Source organism: Mobula birostris, chromosome 4, assembly GCF_030028105.1.
Source record: "Mobula birostris isolate sMobBir1 chromosome 4, sMobBir1.hap1, whole genome shotgun sequence".
Classification (NCBI taxonomy): Eukaryota; Metazoa; Chordata; class Chondrichthyes; order Myliobatiformes; family Myliobatidae; genus Mobula; species Mobula birostris.
The window spans coordinates 70,482,141-70,506,747 of record NC_092373.1 but is presented as its reverse complement, the minus strand read 5'-3'; the positions used below and the strand labels follow the sequence as shown (position 1 = coordinate 70,506,747).

At 42.6% G+C, this 24,607-nt stretch overlaps 1 protein-coding gene across 1 annotated transcript in view; it reads right to left on the bottom strand.

Moving 5' to 3' along the window:
* The window catches only part of clstn2a (calsyntenin 2a), a 578,564-nt gene that overhangs the window by 90,407 nt on the left and 463,550 nt on the right, over positions 1 to 24,607 (bottom strand). The window contains exons 8-9 of the mRNA XM_072254628.1: positions 9,776 to 10,033; positions 6,648 to 6,769 (exon numbers count right to left, since the gene is read on the bottom strand). Coding sequence (XP_072110729.1) covers positions 6,648 to 6,769; positions 9,776 to 10,033 — 380 coding nt within the window. The remainder of the gene's footprint in view (positions 1 to 6,647; positions 6,770 to 9,775; positions 10,034 to 24,607) is intronic.

Sequence of the window (24,607 nt, the reverse complement as noted above, 5' to 3'; positions counted from 1 at the left end):
AAATGCATCAAACAAATGCATAAGTGAAGGCTTTGGAATTAGCTAACAGGTATACAAACATGGTTGCATGTATACATACATAACACAGCAACATATACACATGCGCACACACACACAAACATGCATATCATACACATATACACATGCACACAGATACACATAGAATGCACTCACTTACAACATACATACACATATATAAAGCAAACACATAACATCTGATTACAACACATATTCATGCATGCAAAATGCACCAACAGCCATTACACCCATACATGGCATATACACAGATACAAAAAACACACACTTGTAAAAGTATTCAGCCCCCAACCCTTTAAACGAGTATTACAATCACAAATTTTGATCAAATTAACTGAGAATTTTTATTTGTGAATCATATGCTTCTTTAACAGTACAGCACAAAAAAAAACAGGGAAATTTGTAAACATGAAAACCTAAAAATTTAATGAGTGAAATGTCAGCAGTTCAAAAGTATTCATCCCCCTTCGCTGATTACTTAGTGGAACCACCTCTGACAGCTAATACAGCCAGTAGTCTATTTAGATACGTCTCTATTAGCTTTTCACATCATGATGAATCAAGATTTGCACATTTCTCCTTGCAAAATTACTCAAGCTGTGCCAGGTTAGTTGGGGACCAGCAGTGGACAGCAATCTAGAAGTCTTGCCAGAGATGTTTGATCGGGTTAAGCCACTCAAGGACATCAATTTTCTTCATTTGAAGCCACTCCAAGCTTGCTTTGGCAGTGTGCTTTGGGTTATAGCCCTGCTGAAAGATGAACCTCCTTCCCAGTTAAGATTTCTGGCACAGGCTAGTAGGTTTCTAATCCAGGATCTCACTGAATTTAGCAGCATTCATCTTCCCATCAATCCTGACCAAATATTCAGTTCTTGCTGCTGAAAAGCATCCCCATAGCATGATGCTACTTCCCCCATACTTTACAGTAGGCATGGTGTTGTGCAGTATTAGATTTATGCCACACATAATGCTTGGTGTTGAGGCCAAGAAGTTCCACTTTAATCTCATTCGACCATAAGAATCTTCTAAGTGAATCTCCTAAGTAAAGCAAAGTCTTTACAGCAAGGATATGCTTTTATTCGTAGCCAGGGCTTCCTCTTTGCCACTCTTTCATAAATATCCTTTTTGGGGAAGGCCTTGGGGATTGTGGAGGCATGAACTATATCGCCAGTTGCAACCACTAATTTTTGCAGCTCACTCAGAGTGACTGTTGGCATCACAGTAGCCTCTCTTTTCAGTGTCATTCTTCTTCAGTGACTTAAGTTTAGAGGGACAGCCTGACGTAGGCAGAGTGACTGTGGTTTCATGTTTTCTCCACATTTTTGTGATGGACTGTACTGAGCTCCAAGGTATGCTCAGTGCCTTTGATATGGTCTTGTACTCTTCCCCTGATTTGTGATTCGCTATTATCATTTCCTTGATTTGTCTTGAACTCCCTTTTGTCTTCATTTTGGTGTGGTCTGTTGAAAGTCTACCATACTGTTGGACCTTACAGGGAGAGGGGGTACTTATTCTTATGAATTCATTGAAAACAGGTGATCCTCCAATTTCTACATCAACAAATTGGGTGAGTTGGTAAGGTAATATAGAGTATTGCATCTGAGGTAAGTTAGCATAGTAATTGCAAAGGGGATAAACACTTTTTCAGCCCCACAATTTTGATTTTTAATTTTTAGTAAGTTGTTGCCAGTGTTTTGAAATTATTCTTTTGATATGACACAATGCACAATGATTTGACCAAAAAAATCCAACTTCCATATATTTTAAATTTAGAAAATGGGTCTGTCTATTATTAAGCAACACACATAAAAGTTGCTGGTGAACGCAGCAGGCCAGGCAGCATCTCTAGGAAGAGGTGCAGTCGACGTTTCAGGCCGAGACCCTTCGTCAGGACTAACTGAAGGAAGAGTGAGTAAGGGATTTGAAAGTTGGAGGGGGAGGGGAAGATCCAAAATGATAGAAGAAGGCAGGAGGGGGAGGGATGGAGCCAAGAGCTGGACAGGTGATAGGCAAAAGGGGATACGAGAGGATCATGGGACAGGAGGTCTGGGAAGAAAGACAAGGGGGGGGGACCCAGAGGATGGGCAAGAGGTATATTCAGAGGGACAGAGGGAGAAAAAGGAGAGTGAGAGAAAGAATGTGTGCATAAAAATAAGTAACAGATGGGATACGAGGGGGAGGTGGGGCCTAGCGGAAGTTTGAGAAGTCAATGTTCATGCCATCAGGTTGGAGGCTACCCAGACGGAATATAAGGTGTTGTTCCTCCAACCTGAGTGTGGCTTCATCTTTACAGTAGAGGAGGCCGTGGATAGACATGTCAGAATGGGAATGGGATGTGGAATTAAAATGTGTGGCCACTGGGAGATCCTGCTTTCACTGGCGGACAGAGCATAGGTGTTCAGCAAAGCAGTCTCCCAGTCTGCGTCGGGTCTCGCCAATATATAAAAGGCCACATCGGGAGCACCGGATGCAGTATATCACCCCAGCCGACTCACAGGTGAAGTGTTGCCTCACCTGGAAGGACTGTTTGGGGCCCTGAATGGTGGTAAGGGAGAAGGTGTAAGGGCATGTGTAGCACTTGTTCCGCTTACAAGTGCTACACACTTATCCACTCCAGGGATAAGTGCCAGGAGGGAGATCAGTGGGGAGGGATGGGGGGGACGAATGGACAAGGGAGTTATGTAGGGAGCGATCCCTGCGGAATGCAGAGAGAGGGGGTGAGGGAAAGATGTGCTTAGTGGTGGGATCCCGTTGGAGGTGGCGGAAGTTACGGAGAATAATATGTTGGACCCGGAGGCTGGTGGGGTGGTGGGAGGATGGAGTGAGAGCAGATGTACGTGAAATGGGAGAGATGCGTTTAAGAGCAGAGTTGATAGTGGAGGAAGGGAAGCCACTTTCTTTAAAAAAGGAAGACATCTCCCTCGTCCTAGAATGAAAAGCCTCATCCTGAGAGCAGATGCGGCGGAGACAGAGGAATTGCGAGAAGGGGATGGCGTTTTTGCAAGAGACAGGATGAGAAGAGGAATAGTCCAGATAGCTGTGAGAGCCAGTAGGCTTATAGTAGACATCAGTGGATAAGCTGTCTCCAGAGACAGAGACAGAGACAGAAAGATCTAGGAAGGGGAGGGAGGTGTCAGAAATGGACCAGGTAAACTTGAGGGCAGGGTGAAAGTTGGATCCAAAGTTAATAAAGTCAACGAGCTCTGCATGCGTGCAGGAAGCAGCGCCAATGCAGTCGTCGATGTAGCGAAGGAAGAGTCGGGGACAGGTACCAGAATAGGCACGGAACATAGATTGTTCCACAAAGCCAACAAAAAAGACAGGCCTAGCTAGGACCCATACGGGTGCCCATAGCTACACCTTTAGTTTGGAGGAAGTGGGAGGAGCCAAAGGAGAAATTATTAAGAGTAAGGACTAATTCTGCTAGATGGAGCAGAGTGGTGGTAGAGGGGAACTGGTTAGGTCTAGAATCCAAAAAGAAGCGGAGAGCTTTGAGACCTTCCTGATGGGGGATGGAAGTATATAGGGACTGGACATCCATGGTGAAAATAAAGCGGTGGGGGCCAGGGAACTTAAAATCATCGAAAAGTTTAAGAGCGTGAGAAGTGTCACGAACATAGGTAGGAAGGGATTGAACAAGGGGGGGATAAAACCGTGTCGAGGTATGCAGAAATAAGTTCGGTGGGGCAGGAGCAAGTTGAGACAATAGGTCGGCCAGGACAGGCAGGTTTGTGGATCTTGGGTAGGAGGTAGAAATGGGAAGTGTGGGGTGTGGAAACTATAAGGTTGGTAACAGTGGATGGGAGATCCCCTGAGCGGATAAAGTCGGTGATGGTGTGGGAGACAATGGCCTGGTGCTCCTTAGTGGGGTCACGATCGAGGGGTAAATAAGAGGAGGTATCCGCGAGTTGTCACTGTGCGTCGGCAACGTAGAGGTCAGTACGCCAGACTACAACAGCACCCCCCTTATTGGCGGGTTTATTAATAAGGTTAGGATTAGTGCGGAGGGAGTGGAGAGCAGAGCGTTCCGAAGGAGTGAGGTTGGAATGGGGACAAGGTGCGGTGAAGTCGAGACAGTTGATGTCCCGTCGGCAGTTAGCGATAAAGAGATCCAGAGCAGGCAGAAGACCAGAGCGGGGTGTCCATGAAGAAGAGGAAGGTTGAAGACGGGAGAAGGGGTCATCGGTGGGGGTGGAAGAGTCCTTGCCGAAGAAGTAGGCTCGGAGACGGAGACGGCGGAAGAAAAGTTCCGCATCATGGTGAACACGGAACTCGCTGAGGTGTGGGCGAAGGGGGACAAAGGTAAGGCCTTTACTGAGGACAGAGCGCTCTGCCTCCGACAGTTGAAGGTCGGAGGGGATGGTAAAGACCCGGCACTGATGAGCTCTTGGCTCCATCCCTCCCCCTCCTGTCTTCTCCTATCATTTTGGATCTTCCCCTCCCCCTCCAACTTTCAAATCCCTTACTCACTCTTCCTTCAGTTAGTCCTGACGAAGGGTCTCGGCCTGAACCGTCGACTGCACCTCTTCCTAGAGATGCTGCCTGTCCTGCTGCGTTCACCAGCAACTTTTATGTGTGTTGCTTGAATTTCCAGCATCTGCAGAATTCCTGTTGTTTGTTTTCTGTCTATTATTAATATTTTTTATAACAACTATTATCATTATTTAGTTTAATAGAGTGGAATTACAATTGCACATCTATTTGAGTGCCTGATTATTTTCTATATTATCTCAATGTGCACTTGTGAATGTACAAATAAATATAGATTTACTCACATAAAAAATGGAAAAGGTTATATATGTAAAAAAGAGTTTGTGTATTACTCGTGAATACCTTATCCAAATAAAAATAAAATTAAAAAAAAAAGAAAATGGGTCTGTAAAATGTGATTAGTTATGGGGGCTGAGTACTTCTTCAAGGCACTGTACATACCACCTACATCACAAACAAAATCTTTCTTACATACACCACACATACACAAATGAGCTTCCTGCACAGGCACACATGATACACAGAAAACATCACATACACACAGATTCACCCCGCCCTCAAATTTACCTGGTCCATTTCTGCCACCTCCCTCCCTTTTCCCGATCTCTCTGTCTCTATCTACTGAGGAGCTTATCCACTGATGTCTACTATGAACCCACTGACTCTCACAGCTAATGAAAAGCTTATCTACTGAGATCTATTATAAACTTGCTGACTCACAGCTACCTGGACTATACCTCTTCCCACCCTGTTACTTGTAAAAATGCCATCCTCTTCTTTCAAGCAACACACATAAAAGTTGCTGGTGAACGCAGCAGGCCAGGCAGCATCTCTAGGAAGAGGTGCAGTCGACGTTTCAGGCCGAGACCCTTCGTCAGGACTAACTGAAGGAAGAATGAGTAAAGAATTCCTTCTTCTCTGCTGCATCTGCTCTCAGGATGAGGCTTTTCATTACAGAATGAAGGAGTTATCCTCCTTCTTCAATGAAAGAGGCATCCCTTCCTTCAGCATTAACACTGTCCTCACCTGCATCCCCTCCATTTGGAAATGTCTGCCTTCACTCCGTCCTCCTGCCACCCCACCAGAGATAGGGTTCTTCTTTTCCTCACCTACCTTCCCACCAGTTTCCACGTCCAGCACATAGGTAATTCTCAGTAACTTCTGCCATCTCCAACTGGATTCCACAAACAAGCACATCTTTCCCCCCAACTTTCTCCTTTCGGCAGGGATCGCTCCCTACGTGACTCCCTTGTCCATTTGTCCCTCCCCACTGATCTCTCTCCTGGCAATTATCCTTGCAAGCGAAACAAGTGCTACACTTGTCCCTGCACCTCCTCCCTTGTTACTATTCAGGGTCCCAAACAGTCCTTCCAGGCGAGGTAACACTTCACCTCTGAGTCTGTTGGGGTCATTTAATGTATCTGGTGCTTCTGGTGTGGCGTCCTGTATATTGGTGAGATTCAACATGGATTGGGAGACCACCTCACTGAGCACTTGTGCTCTGTCCGCCAGAACAAGTGGGATCTCTCAGTGGCCACCCATTTTAATTCCACTTCTCGTTCCCATTCCGACATGTCAGTCCATTGTCACCACTACTGTCATGACAAGGCCATATTCAGCTTCGAGAAGCAACACCTTATATTCCATCTGGGTAGCCTCCAACCTGATAGCTTGAACTTCGATTTCTCAAACTTCTGGTAATGCCCACCCCTTTCACCATTCTCCATTCTCTTTTCCTTCTCTCACTTTATTTCTTTATCTGCCCATCACCTCCCTCTGGTGCTCCTCCCCTTTTCTTTCTTCCATGGCCTTCTGTCCTCTCCTATCAGATCAGATTCTCCCTTCTCCAGCCCTGTATCTTGTTCACCTATCAGCTTCCCAGCTCTTTACCTCACCCCTCCTGGTTTCACCTATCACCTTTTTTGTGATTGGACACACACACACACACACACACACACACACACACACACACACACACACAGTTCCCAATAACATAACAGCGGAATAGTGGCTTAAAAAAAAAGGTTATTTTAATCAAAGTACTATAAATCTACAATACAACCTCTTCCAGTTCAACTTAAATTATGCTCCACTAATGACTGATCTAAAGTCTTACCCACCTGTTCCAGTTTCCAATGGAATTCAGCTGGACGAAATGTGTCAACTTGGTCAAAATCTCTGCGAAGCAAGAACACCAGCCGGCAATTGTGGACGTACAGCGCATAATGGTGGCGATTCATTTCTGATGGCAAAAATGGCATTGGTTAACAAGAATCCCACACTGCTGAAATCATCATTATTCCTCTTATACTGTCCAATAGATATTGGAACCTGAACTGGAAACTGCTCTAAAGACTGTGGACCATAGGGAACTGCCAAATGCCTGCAATGTGAGGTCAACTTGTCCTTGACATCCACATCTGCCCACTGCAATGTAGAAGTCAAAAACAAGCTGAACATCCGGCACTAGCACAGTCAGCTCCAGAGACAGGGCTCAACCATACTGAGCTGAGGGGACAGATATAATTCACATCCAGCTCCTCAACAGCACCACCTGATTCATTTGAATGGAGTCACTGGCTTCAAGTAAAAAGCTAAGTGCGGTAAGTAATATCGCTGTAAAAGTCCTAGAAACACCCAGCAGGTCAGCTTGTGGTAAGAGAAGCAGAGTTAGTATTTCCTGACAGAAATGAGAAAAAGGGGAAAGAAAAAGTTTCGTGGTTCTACATTTACTGTTTATATTTCAGGCTTTCGATATCCAAATTGTTTTTGATTTTCAAGTGCAGTTGTGGTCTGTTTACTTATTTAATATTTATAATTATTTGTGACTTCAATGCACTTTAAGTGTATTATTTTTAATATTTAATTCAATCCAACTGCTGCTTATTTTTTTTTATTTTTGATGGATTTAAATCTATTTCAATTGCCTTCAATATCGTTGATTATCAGGGAGTTTTACTGCCAGTGATCCAGGATCACTTCATGGGATGACCACAGCAGCAGAGCTGGAGGCTGTTAGGAGAGCGAGGGTCACAACATTGCAGTTTTGGGAATCTTATGGGGAGGGAGCTCAAGGAGTAAAGCAGAGCAAACTTTCCAGCCCAATGCCTTAGTTACACCAGCTCCAATGAAAGGATATCAAGATGAAATATTAAATTATTTTCTTTCCACTGATATTGCCTGACCTGCTCAATATTTCCTGCACTTTCTCTTTCTATTACACAATCTTGATTTTGAATGAGTGATTGGCAGGGGCAACATGTGGACTTCTTGGGCTCAGCACTAAATCGTGAAACTGAATCAACATAACGTAAACATTTTAATTCTATCAACCTTTCAGTTTGAGAGGGCAATTCCTTATCTATGGGACATGGGAGAATGAAAAACAGAATCAAAGTTGATCAAGTACATGGCAGTGGATTGCATACTAAAAGTAATCAATGGAAAAGGCACAAAATAACTTGATCATCATAGCATTAATTGTGTAAAATTCATGCGTTGTTTAGGCTGTGATAGATCACAAGGCCGAACGTGATGGTTAGAACAGAGTATTGTAATGTTGGCTGCTTATTTTGGGTTAACTTGTTGTGAAGAAAATTGAACAGACAGTTTCAAAACCATTAATATTTTGTGGAGAAAGCTTTCATTTTCTTTAGGCTCAGAGGTTTGACAAATAATGATGAGAACCAATTTTGTTGCCACTGTGTTAACAGTAATTTATATTAAACAGGCAATGTAGTATTGCTAATATGTTAAAATTAAATACTGAAGCAACTAATTGCTGTCAGCAACTGTGCTGCAAGTATCTCCAGTCTAAACAATTGTGCCAGTCAATTTACAATAAGGTTGACATCTCTGTAATGTAAATGGTGCTGACTAACATTCCTTTCACTTTCTGAACCTTCACAAAAACTTAACAATATACAGTACATAGCCTGTATATAGTGTTCACAAGCAATTAGCCTGTGAACTTTTCAAAAATATCAGAAACCGTCAGGAAGAGTCAGTACAAGGGATGCTCTAACACTACATATAAAAACAAAACGGAGAAGCAACAGATCTTGCATGAAAAACCCCAAATTAAATATTGCACGAGATTTTTTTATTGCTTCAGTAGTTAATTCAGCAAGTTGGATTCAGAGTCGTGCCCAAGCATTGTTCAAAACTGATAACTCAGGTATTCTTTGTTCTGATGGGGATTGATATCACTGGACAACAATGATTTTGCTTCCTGAATACTTTTGGGGTACGTTATGGATTTTGCGCTGATGATCATGAAAATTACCATGAAATTTCCCAATCATACAGCATTGTTTTGAAATTGCCTATATTTGTTATTTCAATTCATAATTCCAGTCAGGATAACTGATGACAGGTTAAGGAAGGCATTTTTATAGTCATCAATGACAAAGACCTATTAGGATTAGACACAATTGCATGGAAAGCATTCAAGGATGTTGCTAATAGTCTTCTTAACAACTACAGAGCACCAAATGCTGTGCACCTGGTTGACAACATTGCCTCAAGAATGCAAAACCATGAAGTACAACATTTCACTAAATATTCATTTCCTGCATTTCCATTTAGGCTTCTTCCCCGCAAATCTTGGTGCTGTCAGTGATGAGCATGGTGAAAGGTTTCACCAGGACATTGCGGTCATGAAGAAATGGTATCAGGGCAATTGGAGTCTATCAACATTGGCTGATTATTGTTGGACATTTAAGCAAGAAGCCTCAGACTGAGCATAAATGAAAATCATCAGCAAAACACTTTTAGCTTAGTTGAACTACTGCAACACTTCTGCACCATTAAGCAATTAAACATATTATATTCAATACAAGTTAATTTCTCCAAATTCCTACATGATACAAGTGATCTGAAATTATATGTGTTCAGCTTCCAGCAGTCTATCATAAACAAAAAAAAAACAGAGGAAGCAACACTTATGAAAAAAAATTGTCCAGTATATGATTTTAATTTGGACATTGAGGTGCTATAATTTTTATTTTTAACTTTAAAATAAAGGGCATAATCCAGCATGTTTCTACAACTATTTGATTTGGGGACATATGGAACTTATCTCAAAAAATATGGCAGGGTTTGTTCACTACAGATTTAGAAAATAAACTTCAGGCCAGGTTTTAGATAAGTTCAGAAACATCTGACTTGATACTATCTCTATAAATGAAATATTGGATTGACATTCAGCAATTGGCAAGACAGTTAGCTTGAATCACACACATTCCACCTGTTTTATCTGAATTGCAGAGAATGGTTTCCTTCTCCGCTCTCACTCCTGAACTGGGTCCATGCTTCATCCATGTTGCAATGGTAAATTGATCGGAGAGATTTTTGGGCATCACCCCATCAGGAATCTTTGCAGCGTGTTTCCCATCAAATTTAAAGATCAAGTCACTGTCATGTCCATTGTCCATCACAAGACTGGAGGTCCAATTTGATAAACCATAGGGTGCTGGGAGTAAATCAATGCTCTCTGAGGAAGCACCTGGAGATTGAAGAGAAAGTAAAGAAATTTAACCATTCAGTGGCCAACATAAAATTAATGTGTTTACCTTGACGGATATAAGTTCTATAAAGTCGACTGGAAATCCCGGAAATTTAATTTTCCATGATTTAACTTGTAGACTAATGGGCAGAAAATATTACATGAGATGTAATAATAAACTTGCAACAGAAAATTAGTGCACAGAACAAAATTTTGAGATCATAAAATTACTAGTATTTCATATACTTTTGTATATGCACAACTTATGTAGAATTCAGATACATTATATTCGCATTCACTTTGAAACTATGCCAAATATTGTCATAACCACAATTGTAAAGCTCACATCACTGAACATATTAGTGGAATAAGTATCTAGCGCACCTGGATTTTTAGATTGCTGGAACTTTACATTGCCAAGGTAATACGAAGACCGTAAAATGTTTTTTGCATTGAGAATCACTGAATTGGAATAATAACAATAGATAAAGGCTAAATAGTTAATACTTAAAATTTCACCTTAATTGTAGCCCTGAAGTTGGTTTAAGACATGCATTTAAATCACAGGCATACAACCATTTCTAGAAAAGTATTAATTTATCAGCCCACTCATCTCCCAAATTACAATGCTTTTACGGTCTTGATGAGTATTTTCAATAAGGATCAGCAGAGAATGAGAAGAACTTTGTTCTTTGCTCATCTCCTCCAACTAGATTGTTTTAGATGCCATTCCATGATTAGCTCAACAGCAGGGTATCAAACTGTAGCTCTTCATGTGATACACTTAACAAACTGTATTTTGCTGCAGTCGAATGAGCTGAAGTTTCATGGAAATAGTTAAAATGGTATAAAAACACCAAACTGAGCATAAATTATATATTTAAATGAAATATAGAACAAATTAGATCACTACCAATAGATCTACCATACTATAAAGCTGTGCATTAGTTCCCAATAGTTATTGACAGAGGAATTCATCCAGTGAATGCAATAAACAAAATTAGCACAGACACCTTGAACAGATGATGGACGGCCTTCATACAATGCTATTGACAATTGTATTTTCCAAAACTCCATTTTCATTGTAATAGTAAAGATGATTGTTGATATTTTCAAATACTTCGTAGCTCCTACCTTGTTGAAGTAAGGAGCTAATTTGAGCTGCTGTGTAGACCTTTCTGGCTGCCTAGGGAGTTCACAGCTGTGTATGATCTGCCGCAGGCTGATACTGACCTGGCTCTCAAGGAACTGTATGAGATCATCAGCACCCTGGAGACTGCACACCCGGAGGCTGCCTTTATCGTTGCCGGTGTCTTAAATAGAGTGTTGCTGACTAAAGTCTTTCTGAAGTTTTGTCAACACATCCATGTGGGCACACAGGGAGATAGCATACTCAACCACTGCTAATCTCCCTTCTGCAACGCTTATAAAGCGCTCCTTCATCTCCCCATTTGGAAAATCGGATCACACCTCCATCTTGCTGCTGCCGAAGTACAGGCAGAAGCTGAAACAAGTGGCAGCCATAGTTAAAGCCACCCATGAATTGTATGACCAATCGGCCTCCATGCTACAGAACTGCTTTGATGACGTTGACTGGAATGTCTTCTGTGAAGAAGGTGTCTCTGAATTCACGGGTGGCATCACGAGTTTCATCTGAAAGTGCATCGAGGATGTTGTCCCCCAGAAATTGGTCAGGGTCTATCCAAAGTGGACAGTTGGACCAGACATCATCCCAGGGCAGGTACACAGGATGTGCACGGCATAACCGGCAGGTGTGTTTACAGACATTTTTAATCTCTCCCTCTCCCAATGCAGAGTGCCCTCCTACCTCAAAACATCCACCATTGTTCTGGTACCTAAAAAGCCCAAGGTAACATGTCTGAACGACTGGCGTCCTGTCGCGCTCACCTCAATAATAAGCAAATGCTTTGAGAGGCTGGTCAAGGACTGCATTTGCAGCATGCTGCCACCCACAATGGAGCCCCTACAATTCATCTACTGACACTGCTGATCGACAGATGATGCAATAGCCATAGCTCTACACACTATCCTTACACATCTGGAGAAGAGGGATGCTTATGTGAGGATGCTGTTCTTGGACTACAGTTCAGCATTCAACACCATTATTTCCTCCAGGCTCGACAAGAAGCTCAGAAACCTCGGTCTTCACCCTGCCTTGTGTAGCTGGATCCTGGACTTCCTGTCAGATCGCCGGCAGGTGGTAAGAGTGGGCTCCCTCACCTCTGCCCCTCCACCCTCAACACAGGTGCCCCTCAGGGCTGTGTCCCAAGCCCGCTCCTTTACTACCTGTATACCCATGACTGCGTCGCCACCCACAGCTCCAACCTGCCAATAAATTTGCTGACAACACTACATGGATTGACCTAATCTCAAATAATAACGAGGCAGCCGACACAGAAGAAGTCATCGCCTTAACACTGTGGTGTCAAGAAAACAACCTCTCCCTCTATGTTACAAAAACAAAGTTGCTGGTTGTGGACTACAGGAGGAACTGAGACAGGCTAGCCCCTATTGACATCAAAGGATCTGGGGTTGAGAGGGTGATCAACTTTAAGTTCCTCCGCATAAACATCACTGAGGATCTCATGTGGTCTGTACATACCGGCTGTGTGGTGAAAAAGGCACAACAGCACCTCTTTCACCTCAGACAGTTGAAGAAGTTTGGTATGGGCCCCCAAATCCTAAGAACTTTCTATAGGGGCACAATTGAGAGCATCCTGACTGGCTGCATCACTGCCTGGTATGGGAACTGTACTTCCCTCAATCACAGGGCTCTGCAGAGAGTGGTGTGGACAGCCCAGCACATCTGCAGATATGAACTTCCCACTATTCTGGACATTTACAAAGACAGGTGTGTAAAAAGGGCCTGAAAGATTATTGGGGACCCGAGTCACCCCAACCACAAACTGCTCCACCTGCTACCATCAGGGAAATGGTACCACAGCATAAAAGCCAGGAACAACAGGCTCCGGGACAGCTTCTTCCACCAGGCCATCAGACTGATTAACTCATGCTGACAGAACTGTATTTCTATGTTGTATTGACTATCCTGCTGTACATACCATTTATTAAAATTACTATAAATTGCACATTGCACATTTAGACGGAGATGTAACGTAAAGATTTTTACTCCTCATGTATATGAAGGATGTAAGTAATAAAGTCAATTCAAGTCAATTCAATTAGAGAAATGGTTTCACCTTCACCTCCCGTCTGCTTCTGGCATCTTCAAGCCAGAATAGTGAAACTGCAGTTAGCGAAACAGTTTGGAATCATCTTTCTGCTTATATTTTGCCAACTCTTAGTGACAAAAGAACCACTGCTTTTTGAACATAAACACATATAATTTATGCTATTTAAAATCTGTTCCCTCTGAACACGGTGTAGTGTCTAACAGCCACTCAACGCTCACGACTGATGCTAGTTAGAACCTGTTCAGCATCAGTTACCTGTGTTTGTTAAGCACCAACTCCACTCGGCTCTGGTTCTTAAAGCGTTAAATGTGAAAACAGTTCTTAAAGCGATACAGTCAGATATAGTTCTTAGAGCGATAACTTCGAAAGTCCAACAGTTTTACACATTCAATTGGGAGAGACTTCTCTGGAGAAGGATTTCTTCACAGACGCACCTTTACTGCTGGTTCTGTCCACAGGATTCATGATGCCAAAAATAAACAGTTTAAATCGACTGACCTTAAATTCCTTTAGAGAGAGAGAGAGAGCACCTTTTTGCATGAACTCATTGCCGTTCTGCAAGAGTTATCTCGATGCAGGTTCTCTCCAACAAAGGCTCAATAAGGTCGATTCTTTATTAAAGTGCCAAATGATGCTGACTTCTCTCGATCCTTCACTTCGATGAATTCTTCACTCTCCCTTCAAAACTGTCGGAATTGAGTAAATTGGCACTTCCAGCCACAAAATCCCAGTCCAATAATACAATATCTTGTAAGAGAACCCACTTTCTGTTTTAAAAATAAAACTGCATCACAAAAACAAGCATACAACAGAAACAGAGGCACAACACGTTCTACCTGGAAATCTACAAACTCAAAAACCTACTGCGTCACCTAAGTCGACCCTTATATAGTCACGGGGCACATGTCATCACATGACCTCACATCGACGGGAAAATCACATCAGGTGACATCCAAAAGACCATTACATCATTCTCACAAAAAAAACAGATCTCCTTGAGCATGTAACAATATACATACATATTTGAAAGTGCATTTATCATCAAAGAATATATGAATTATAGACCTTGAGATTTGTCTGCTTACAGGCAGCCACAAAACAAGAAACCCAAAAAACCCAATTTTAAAAAAAGACCAAAAACCACTGTGCAGGGAAAGAGAGGGAGAGAGAGGGAGAGGGAGAGGGAGAGGGAGAGGGAGAGGGAGAGGGAGAGGAAGAGGGAGAGGAAGAGGGAGAGAGGGAGAGAGAACACACACATATTGTGCAGACAGCAGAAGCAAGCCAACAGCATCCCGAACCAGACTGAGTCCCAGGTCCACTCCCGGAGCAGCCAGAATAGTCCCAAATCTTGATCCCCAATACATCACGGAGCAGAAACACACAGCAGCTGGGTTATTTCACAGTCTTGGTGGCACAGAGAAAGTAATGAACATTCGTGGGATAGCAAGCAAAATCAGCTCGGCACTTGTCTCTGGTCCTGACCCTTGGGATTCCAGTTTATCTGGGCTGACATTTAAGTTGTCCAAGCACTGAGCAGTGTCATGTTCTGGGACCCAGACCCCTGGGCCTTGATACGTTTTGGCTGCCCAGCCCGAAGCCATCTTTGATCTCACCAAATCGGCTCGGTGCTTGAAGCAATCCAACATCACAACCTGGTCCGGTGGACTAGCATCAAAGCTCTTCCGCATCAACTCCTCTTCAAATTGCTCAGATTCCATCTCCAGCAGCGATACAAACTCTGCCTGCTTCCCCAGCAGCTCAAACATGTTGTGCATCGCAATGCCCCAGTATGGCTCAACCTCCGAACTAACCTTGCCTCTGCCTGCCTCCTCACTGTCTGCGGTGATAGTTTACCATAATATGCTTCAGGAAAGATGTTACAAGTAACATTTTTAGTCTAATCTCTTGCCTTATGATTTACCAGTAAGCTGTCACACATCTTTGGTAGCGCCATCTTAAATTGGAAATATGCACATTACTGTACATTACTAATATGAATATTGGAAATATATATGAGGGGAATAATGGTTGGGAAAAGGGGAAGGGACAGAGCAGGGAGTGTGTACACACACACACACATGATGTGGCTTATTTTGAGCTGAATCCAGTGGTTATCTAAATCACACAGCAGTCTTGTTCTTGGAACTGATTAAATGGACCTGTAACAAGTCCTTGCCCAATAGACGGAGAAATAAATTCTTATGTTTGATGCATACATTTAGAATGGATTAAGGCTGGTATGATTATGTTTAATCAGGACGTGGGATCATAACTGGCTAAACTGATATATAATAAACTGAAAATATTGTGTTTTATTCATGCATAAGGTTATAAATGCAATAATCATACCACATTATCTCAACAATCAGCTTACATCATAAAAATAAAATCTAGTGCACAATTATGTGCCTTCAGAACATTTATATTTCACATTGAACCAAACTTTTAATCTACACAGGACATACGAGGGGTGATTGATAAGTTTGTGGCCTAAGGTAGAAGCAGTCAATTTTAGAAAACCTAGCACATTTATTTTTCCTACATTTGCACACTTAGTCCAGCGGTCGTGGAGCATACGGATCCCTTCTTAGTAGAAGTTGGCGTCTTGGACCTCCAGAAAGTGGTCCACAGCAGGGCTGATTGATAAGTTCGTGGCCTAAGGTAGAAGGAGATGAGTTATTAACTTCAAACTTGCTGCATTTTCACTCAAAGAGTTGAACGGCACGTGCATGTAACGAGAGTTGTATAACTCATCTCCTTCTACCCAAGGCCACGAACTTACCAATCACCCCTGCTGTCGACAACCTGGACGTCCAAGATGCTCTCATTACATGCACATGCAGTTAAACTCTTTGAGTGATAATGCAAAAAGTTTTGAAGTTAATGACTCATCTCCTTCTACATTAAGCCATGAACTTATCAATCACCCCTGCTGTGGACCACTTCTACAAAGATGGGATCCGTATGCTCCACGGCCGCTGGACTGAGTGTGTACATGTAGGAGGGGGCTATATTGAAAAATAAATGTGCTAGGTTTTTTAAAATTTGCTCATATCACTGTGTGAGCCTTGAAACCCCAAATTTTGATTGACTAACATTTGTGCCAGCAAGCAATTCATGTATTTTCCTCTGATTACTGTTGCTGTTTGTTTTTTCCATTGTTTATTATATAATTTTTCTTCAACTTAATTTTTCACCACCTGATTTTTCTCTGCATGTTAACTACCACCTCCACCCTTCTCAGCACAGACCCACTCTTTGTCCCAGAGCTCTGTAACTACACTTGAACATTTTACAGTTGTTAATACTGGATGTGTGGGTAGTGGTGGAAGAACCATTAAAGATATTGGCTTGGAAAATTGGTAAGAACATATGCATTTTGGACGAGGCGCCACATCAACATTCTGTATGGCATAGTATTACAATAAAGGGTTTTGGAAAAGTCAGCCTCCCAGCCAGTGTCAGGGTGCAACATTTCTTGATTTGAATCAGGATAACAGAGATAAGAGGTATGGTAGCATAGAATGATCACAATTGCTTAACAGCGCCAGCGACCACCAATTGAGGTTCGATTCCCACAGTTCTCTGCAAGGAGTTTGCATTTTTCTCCCTGTGACTGCGTGGGTTTCCTCCCATGTTCTAGTTGAGTGCTTCCATCTATTTCCGGCTTTATTTTAAATTTCTGGCATCTGCACTTCTTTACTTTAAAATGTCAACTCTTTTCACAATCCTGAATGCTTAAAAATGTCAATACCTACAAACTGCCATACATTGGCATTCCCATGTAGCATTCAGCCAAGATATGTGTGTAAATGTAACTGATACAATATGCTTATGCAGTCTGTTCCCTTCGTGTCAATGAGCCTCAAAAACATAACCAACACAGAAACAGCTTTTAATGCAGAATTCCACTGCTCTTCATGCTGACTTATTGTCTTCCATAGCAATTCAAATTTGCAGACAACTTAATATAATCCTAATTAATTGCATTCCATGTCATTGGTCCCCTTTCCAACCTAGGATATGAACGGTAACAAATGGAAACCAGTACGTCAGGTCACAATCGCAAAACTGCCTGATAGCGTGATAGAACTTGTTAGCTGTAAGGATAAATGCCGCAGGGCTGCATTGGTAAGATACCAGCAGATTGCCATTAGCCCAGGTACAGCCGTAGAGATATTCCTGCGTGCTCAGCACTCTCTACTTTTCACCCTTGAGTTCCCATGATGACAAATCCCCAGTATTTTATATCATTGCTTTTGTTCAGGTCTTGGCGTTGTAATGGTATGTAACTCCACTACATATTATCACCTCATTATAAAACAGGAATATTGGTATATGAAGGAAAATGTTCATGTTGAAATAACAACAGTAAATGCTCCATACACACAACTGGTCAGGGAAAATCTATGAACAAAGATATAGTTAATGTTTAAAGTCAACAATATTTCATCACAACTGAAAAAATGAGTACATAAGTGTCTAAGTTGCAAGGAAGGAAGGTGTCAAGAGAACAAAGGGAACAAACTGCAGATGAAAATTGTCTAGGTGATACAATTGCGCTCAGTCATATATAGTTAATTACGACATTGGCTGGTCTGCAGAGGGTTTCCTGCACTTCCATTGTATCTCAGGTTTCCAGCATCTGCAGGTTTTTTTTATTATTTGCTTTTCACTACTTGTTTTGGAAGTTAAATATTTGCTGTGGTTCAAGGTGAAAGAATGATATAATTTATTACAATACTAAGACTGATTGATATATTAAATTAAATATTAACTAGTAGAGACGTACTGAAATTCTTGAACATAAGTTGTAAGAACCTCTGCTTTTCCGGGATCATCATTTATTCAATTACAGAGGTTCTAAATTGTTTTTTCCTTATAAAATATTAACGTGTTTTTCTCCAGGCAGGCTTGAAAGCAAGCTACATCTCAAATATTTTATACGTTACAACCTTAGTTCCCATAATCACTTCAAAAGAAGACAGGCAACCATTTCAAGTGGATACAATACAAATGCTGAAAGTCAAACAACTGGATGGAGTGTGAGGTGTGCACAGCATCTGGCCTGAATACCGTGCGGGGCTTGCCTAATACTCAGTCCTTGATATCCTGTAGCTAGCAAGCTGCCTGCATGATAAGTGCACCCAATGGCATTGACCTGTGGCATGAATTGAGGTGAGTTGGCTTAATAGGAAATGCCAGCACCAGAATCAGAAATCAGAATTGGATTTAATATCGCTGGCATATGTCATGAAATTTGTTGTTTTGTGGCTGCAGTACATTGCAATGCATAATAATACAAAAAACTACAAATTACAATAAGAAATATATATAAAAAATTAAATTAAGTAGAATAGTGCAGAAAAGAGAAAAGAAGAGTGAGGTAGTGTTCATGGGTTCATTTTCCATTCTGAAAAATATGGCAGAGAGGAAGGAGCTGTTCCTGAAACACTGAGTGCATGTTTTCAGGCTCCTGTACCTTCTCCTTGATGGTTGCAATAAGAAGCAGGCGTGTCCAGAGTAATGGATGCCACCTTCGTAAGCATTGGCCTTTCGAAGGTGTCCTCGATGCTTGGGAGGCTAGTCAAACTTACAACTTTCTGATGTTTTTCTGATCCTGTGCAGTGGCACCTCTTTTCCACATAGAATCAGAATCAGGTTTAATATCATTGGCATTCAGTTCTGTACAAAAGTCTTGGCCACATATAGATAGCTAAGGTGCGTAAGACCTTTGCACAGTACTGTATTTGTCAAAGTGGAGCAGACAGCAAGTCTGATGGGAGCAAAGGTCATTGAGAATGGTAAGGGTTGAGCATCACAGGATGGGACAGGTGACAGAGAAATGCCAGGGGCAGAGGGTGGCATGGATGTAGACTTGCCCAGCCTTGACACACCAGGCAAGGTGATTTGATTCCAAACAATTGGTTTATTGATCATTACAGAATGACTCTCTAGTGCTCCCCACTCCCTCCTCTTTCTCTTCCCCTTTTTCCAATCATGATCTCCCCTTCCTGACCCCTTCACATTCTCAGTCCACAATGGAGACCCATATCAGAATCAGGTTTATCATCACCCACATATGTCATGAAATTTGGTTTTTTTTCGCAGCAGGACAGCATAATACACAAAATTACTACTGTATAAAGCAAACGTCTTAGACACCTGAACAATAGACACGCCATTCACTGTGATCATGGCTGATCATTCACAATCAGTACCCCGTTCCTGCCTTCTCTCCATATCCCTTGACTCCGCTATCTTTAAGAGCTCTATCTAACTCTTTCTTGAAAACGTTCAAGGTCGGCTGAGGTGCGATAATTGAAGGAGTGGGTGAGGGCATTGGCTGAGAAGGAGCGGTTGGTTTAAAAACCGGCCGAGACCAGCCTGCAAGACAAACGTTCGAGGTTGGCCGAGGTGCGACAAGTGAAGCGAATTAGTCAAAATATCAGCCAATATAATCAAGGTTTGCTCTAGGGGAGCGGCCTTGTCGAGGGAAGTGCCTTGTGAGAAAAGTGCGAGCCTTTGTCTCGAGAGTCTTCGGCGAGGAGGCTGAGGAAGGAGACTACACCACAGTTGGAGAGGGTGAGAAGTGGTGAAGAAATGACAGGTCAACTGATTCAGCGTGCTGCTTGCATGATGTGGGAGATCAGGGACGTTGATGTTGCCTCTGGCTGCTACAAATGTGGAAAGTATATCCAGGTTCAGCTCCTGAAGGACCGTGTTGAGGCACTGAAGAAGCAACTGGATGACCTCAAGTTCATCCGGAAAACCGAGCTTTCTGGACAGCGAGATCATTACACCGAAGATACCAGAAGAGAGAAGGAGGATGACGATGAGGAAGGGATGGATGCTTGGAGTACAGGAGACCCCAGGGGATGTACCTCTTGAAAACAGGTTCACTCACTTGGAAGCTGTTGGGACAGAAGACAGTGCCAGTCTGAGAGGCAGACAGGTCTGCGAGTCAAAAATTGGCGCTGAAGCAAAGCCGAGGAGACAGAAGTCAGGCAGAGCCGTGGTAGTAGGGGACTCCATAGTGAGAGGTACAGAAAGGGGTTTCTGCGGCAACAGGTGGGATTCAAGCATGGTGTTTTGCCTCTCTGGTGCCAGGATCCAGGACGTCACAGACCGATGGCAGGGCACCCTCAAGGGTGAAAGTGAACAGCCAGAAGTGGTGGTGCATGTTGGCACAAATGACGTCGGGAGGAAGAGGAAAGAAGTTCTGCAGCGTGACTTCAGAGAACTCGGAAGGCGGCTGAAAAGCAGGACATCCAGGGTAGTTATCTCCGGTTTGCTTCCAGTTCTTTGTGCTGGTGAGGGCAGGAACAGGGAGATAGAGGATCTGAATGTGTGGCTGAGGAGCTGGTGCAGGAGTCAGGGATTTAGATTCTTGGACCACTGGGATCTGCTTTAGGGTAAGGATGAATTGTACAGAAGGAACGGGTTGCATCTTAACAGACGGGGGACCAGCATTCTGGCAGGCAGGTTTGTCACTGCTACATGGGTGTGTTTAAACTAAGTAGTTGGGGGGGAGGGGATGAACTGGAAATATAAGGATTGAGTTAAAGGGAAAGAGAGAATAAGAAAAGTTAAGAAAGACAACAGAATTAAAGGGGCAGAAAGCTCAGGAAGGGATCAGAGAGTATGGCCAAGTGCAACAGGAATTGATGTGAAAGGTGAGGGGAGTAAAAGTATTACTTTAAATGGATTAAAAGTATTATATATGAATGCACAGAGTATAAGAAATAAAGTGGATGAGCTTGAGGCTCAGTTGGAAATTGGTAAGTATGATGTTGTGGGAATAACAGAGACACGGCTGCAAGAGGACCAGGGCTGGGAAATGAATATTCAGGGATATACATCCTATCGAAAGGATAGACAAGTTAGCGAATGGGGTGGGGTGGCTCAGTTGGTGAGGAATGAAATTCAGTCACTTGCGAGGGGGGGCATAGAATCAGTGTGGATAGAATTGAGAAACTGTAAGGGCAAAAAGACCCTAATGGGAGTTATCTACAGGCACCCAAACAGTAGCCTGGATATAGGGTGCAAGTTAAATCAAAAGTTAAAATTGGCATGAGGCAAAGGTAATACTATGGTTGTTATGGGGGATTTCAACATGCAGGTAGACTGGGAAAATCAGGTTGGTACTGGACCCCAAGAAAGGGAGTTTATGGAATGCCTCAGAGATGGATTCTTACAGCAGCTTGTATTAGAGCCTACCAGGGAGAAGGCAATTCTGGATTTACTGTTGTGTAGTGAGCCAGATTTGTTAAGGGAACTCGGGATAAAGGAGCCATTAGGATTAGGAGGTAGTGACCATAATATGATGTTTTAATCTACAATTTGAGAGGGAGAAGGAAAAATCGGAAGAGTCAGTATTACAGTTGAACAAAGGGGACTATGGACCAATTCTCCTCAAACTCCTAATGAAATTCAGCCACCGTCATGCCTTCTTTGGAATTGCATCAATATGTTGGCCTAGGGCAGATCCTCAGAGATAATGATAGCTAGGAACTTGAAAATCCTTTCCACTTCCGATCCCTCAATAAGGACTGTTCCGTGTTCCTTCCAATTCTGCTTCCTGAAGTCCAAAATCATTTCCTTGGTCTTACTGATGTGAGTCAAGTTCGTTGCTGTGACATCTCTCAACCAGCTGATATCTCTCACTCCTGTATGCCTACTCGTCAACATCTGAAATTTTGCAACAATAGTTGTGCCTTCGGCAAATTTATAGATGGTATTTGAGCTGTGCCTAGCCACACAGTCACAGGTGTACAGAGTAGAGCAGTGGGCTAAGCACACACCCTTGCAGGTGCGACAGTGTTGACTGTCAGAGAAGAGGAGATGTTATTTCTGATCCATGCAGATTGTGGTCTCTGGATGCTGAAGTCAAGGATCCAGTTGCAGAGGGACGTACAGAGGCCCAGGTTTTGGAGCCTGTTGATTAGAATTGAGTTTGTAATTGTGATGAATGCTGAGTTGTAATCAATAACCAGCAGCCTGATGTATTGCCCAGGTGATCCAAAGCCAGTGAGATTTCATCCACTGTAGTCATTGTGGCAATAGGCAAATTGCAATGGATCCTGGTCGTTACTTAGGCAAGAGTTGGTTCAAGCCATGACCAACCTCTCAAAGCACATCATTACAGTATATGTAAGTACCACTGCCGCCCTTTTGAAGCAGGTGGGAACCTCTGTCTGTAACAGTGAGTGAATGAAGATGTCCTTGAACGCTCCCACCAGTTGGTTGGTACAGGTTTTCAGTGCCCTACCAGGTACACCAGTCTGGTGCCTTCCGAGGGTTCACACTGTTGAAAGATGATCTGACATTGGCCTCAAACAGAGATCACAAGGCCACCAAGTGTTGCAGGAATTCACACAGGTGTAGTTTTATTCTCTCTTTGAAAGCATGCATAAAAGGTATTGAGTTCATCTGGGAATGAATCATCACAGCCATCCATGACATTAGGTTTCAGCTTTAGAAAGTAATGGCCTGTAAACTCTGCCAGGGCTGCCATGCATCTGATTCATTCTCTAACCTCAATCAGAATTGACTTTTCGCCTTTCATAAGTGTATCTAGACTTTTCTATACTTTGGGATTACTGGTCTTGAATGTCACGGAACAGGCTGTCAGCACACTACAAATGTCCTGGCTCATCAATGACCTTTGATTCAGGTGTGTCCAGTGTGTTCTTGAAGGCACACACTCATCCACAAAGGTCTTGACGAAGTCGGTGACAACTTGGGCATATTGTAAACACAAAATAATCTGCAGATGCCGGGGTCAAAGCAACACTCGCAACACGCTGGAGGAACGTCGACTGATCGTTTCCACAGATGCTGCCCAACCTGCTGAGTTCTTCCAGCGTGTTGTGAGTGTTGCTTGGGCATATTGTCCAGTCCACCGACTCAAAGGAGTCCTGTAAGCTCCCTTGACTATATCTTACTGGTCCTCAGCACTGGAGCTGCCTATAAGTTGGGAGTAGAAGTACAGTCAGGTTATTGGACTTTCAAAAGTGTGGGTACTGGATGGCACTGTAAATATTCTTGATGGTGGTATAACAGTATTGGCTCTTCTGATTTCACAGATGACACCAGCAATCATGGAGGGAGGGAGGGAATAATAGTAGGTTCTTCAGGGGAACAAGCAAAATGACTATACAGCAGAACCAACAGAGGCAACAACATTAAACTTAAATGCCTTTAGGAATGAAACTCTGGAAGGTTAGCTGTGATTATTTGTCCAGAGTATTATGCGGTCTTATTTTTTGCTTCCCATGGAAATGATTGAATTCCATCCTGCCACTTGGGGCTGGTCAGCAGTAGAGAGAATTGGCTACCCAAGTAAAAGCTGCACAATCCTAATTGTACAACTTAACTCAGATATTTGTGTGTGTTCAAGCTTCCTATATGCTTCAGCTGGGGGCTCTGGTCACCAGGATAGAAGCCAGTGGAATTTGAAGGAAGGTGCCACCCAAGGTAAATTCGTCAATGTGCACCTCTGATTTAATGGTGAGCACCCAATTTGCAAAATAAAAACTGGTGTCAATATTTTCAGCAATGGAAGTATTTTAGTTTGTTCAAAATAATCAAGTAGAACCAAGAAGTCTTTTTGCACAAGAGTTGAATTTTCCAATTATTGCTGTTAGAAGTTAACGTTCAAAATGCAGCTCTTCTCCATTTTGCTGTTGAACTGCTTTGAAGCAGTGGAACCAAAACAGGGCCTAAAATAAAGCCATGTACAGTATATTAACCCACTGGTTAATGAGAGGATATTTCTAAACACATCTGTGCCATTTGTCTGGTGACGCAGGCCTGGAAATCCTTTTGATGTGGTTGGAATTCTAACATTTCATTCTTCGGACAGGCCAGTATCTCTATGACATCTATAAAGGACTGAAATAAATCACGATTGGAGCAATTCAATCAAGTGCTTTTCAGTTGTGTGCTACAAAGGCACAATAATTCAGCTAATTCAGAATAAATTTGCATACTGTTTCAGAGAGTGATTAAGGATTGTTGGTGAGATATGAAAGGATCCATATTGATCTATTTATGATCTATACTGATCTATTTGAAAGGCAGCATTTTGCTGCAAATGGTGGGAATTCAGGCTTGCATCTTTAACCAAGATCTCTAGGAAAATACTAATGCTATCTCCTGATGACAGTAATAAAAAAAACATTCCATTTTCAGCTCTGACACACAGGATGTGACAGAAATTTATGAAAGTAAGTTAATATCCACTGGTGAATGTAAGTCTATATTTCCCCCTCAATCCTGCATCTGGGAGCACAGTTAGAAAAAAGATAAATATCACAGCAGATGAAATGATATGTTAAAAATCATATTAGAACAG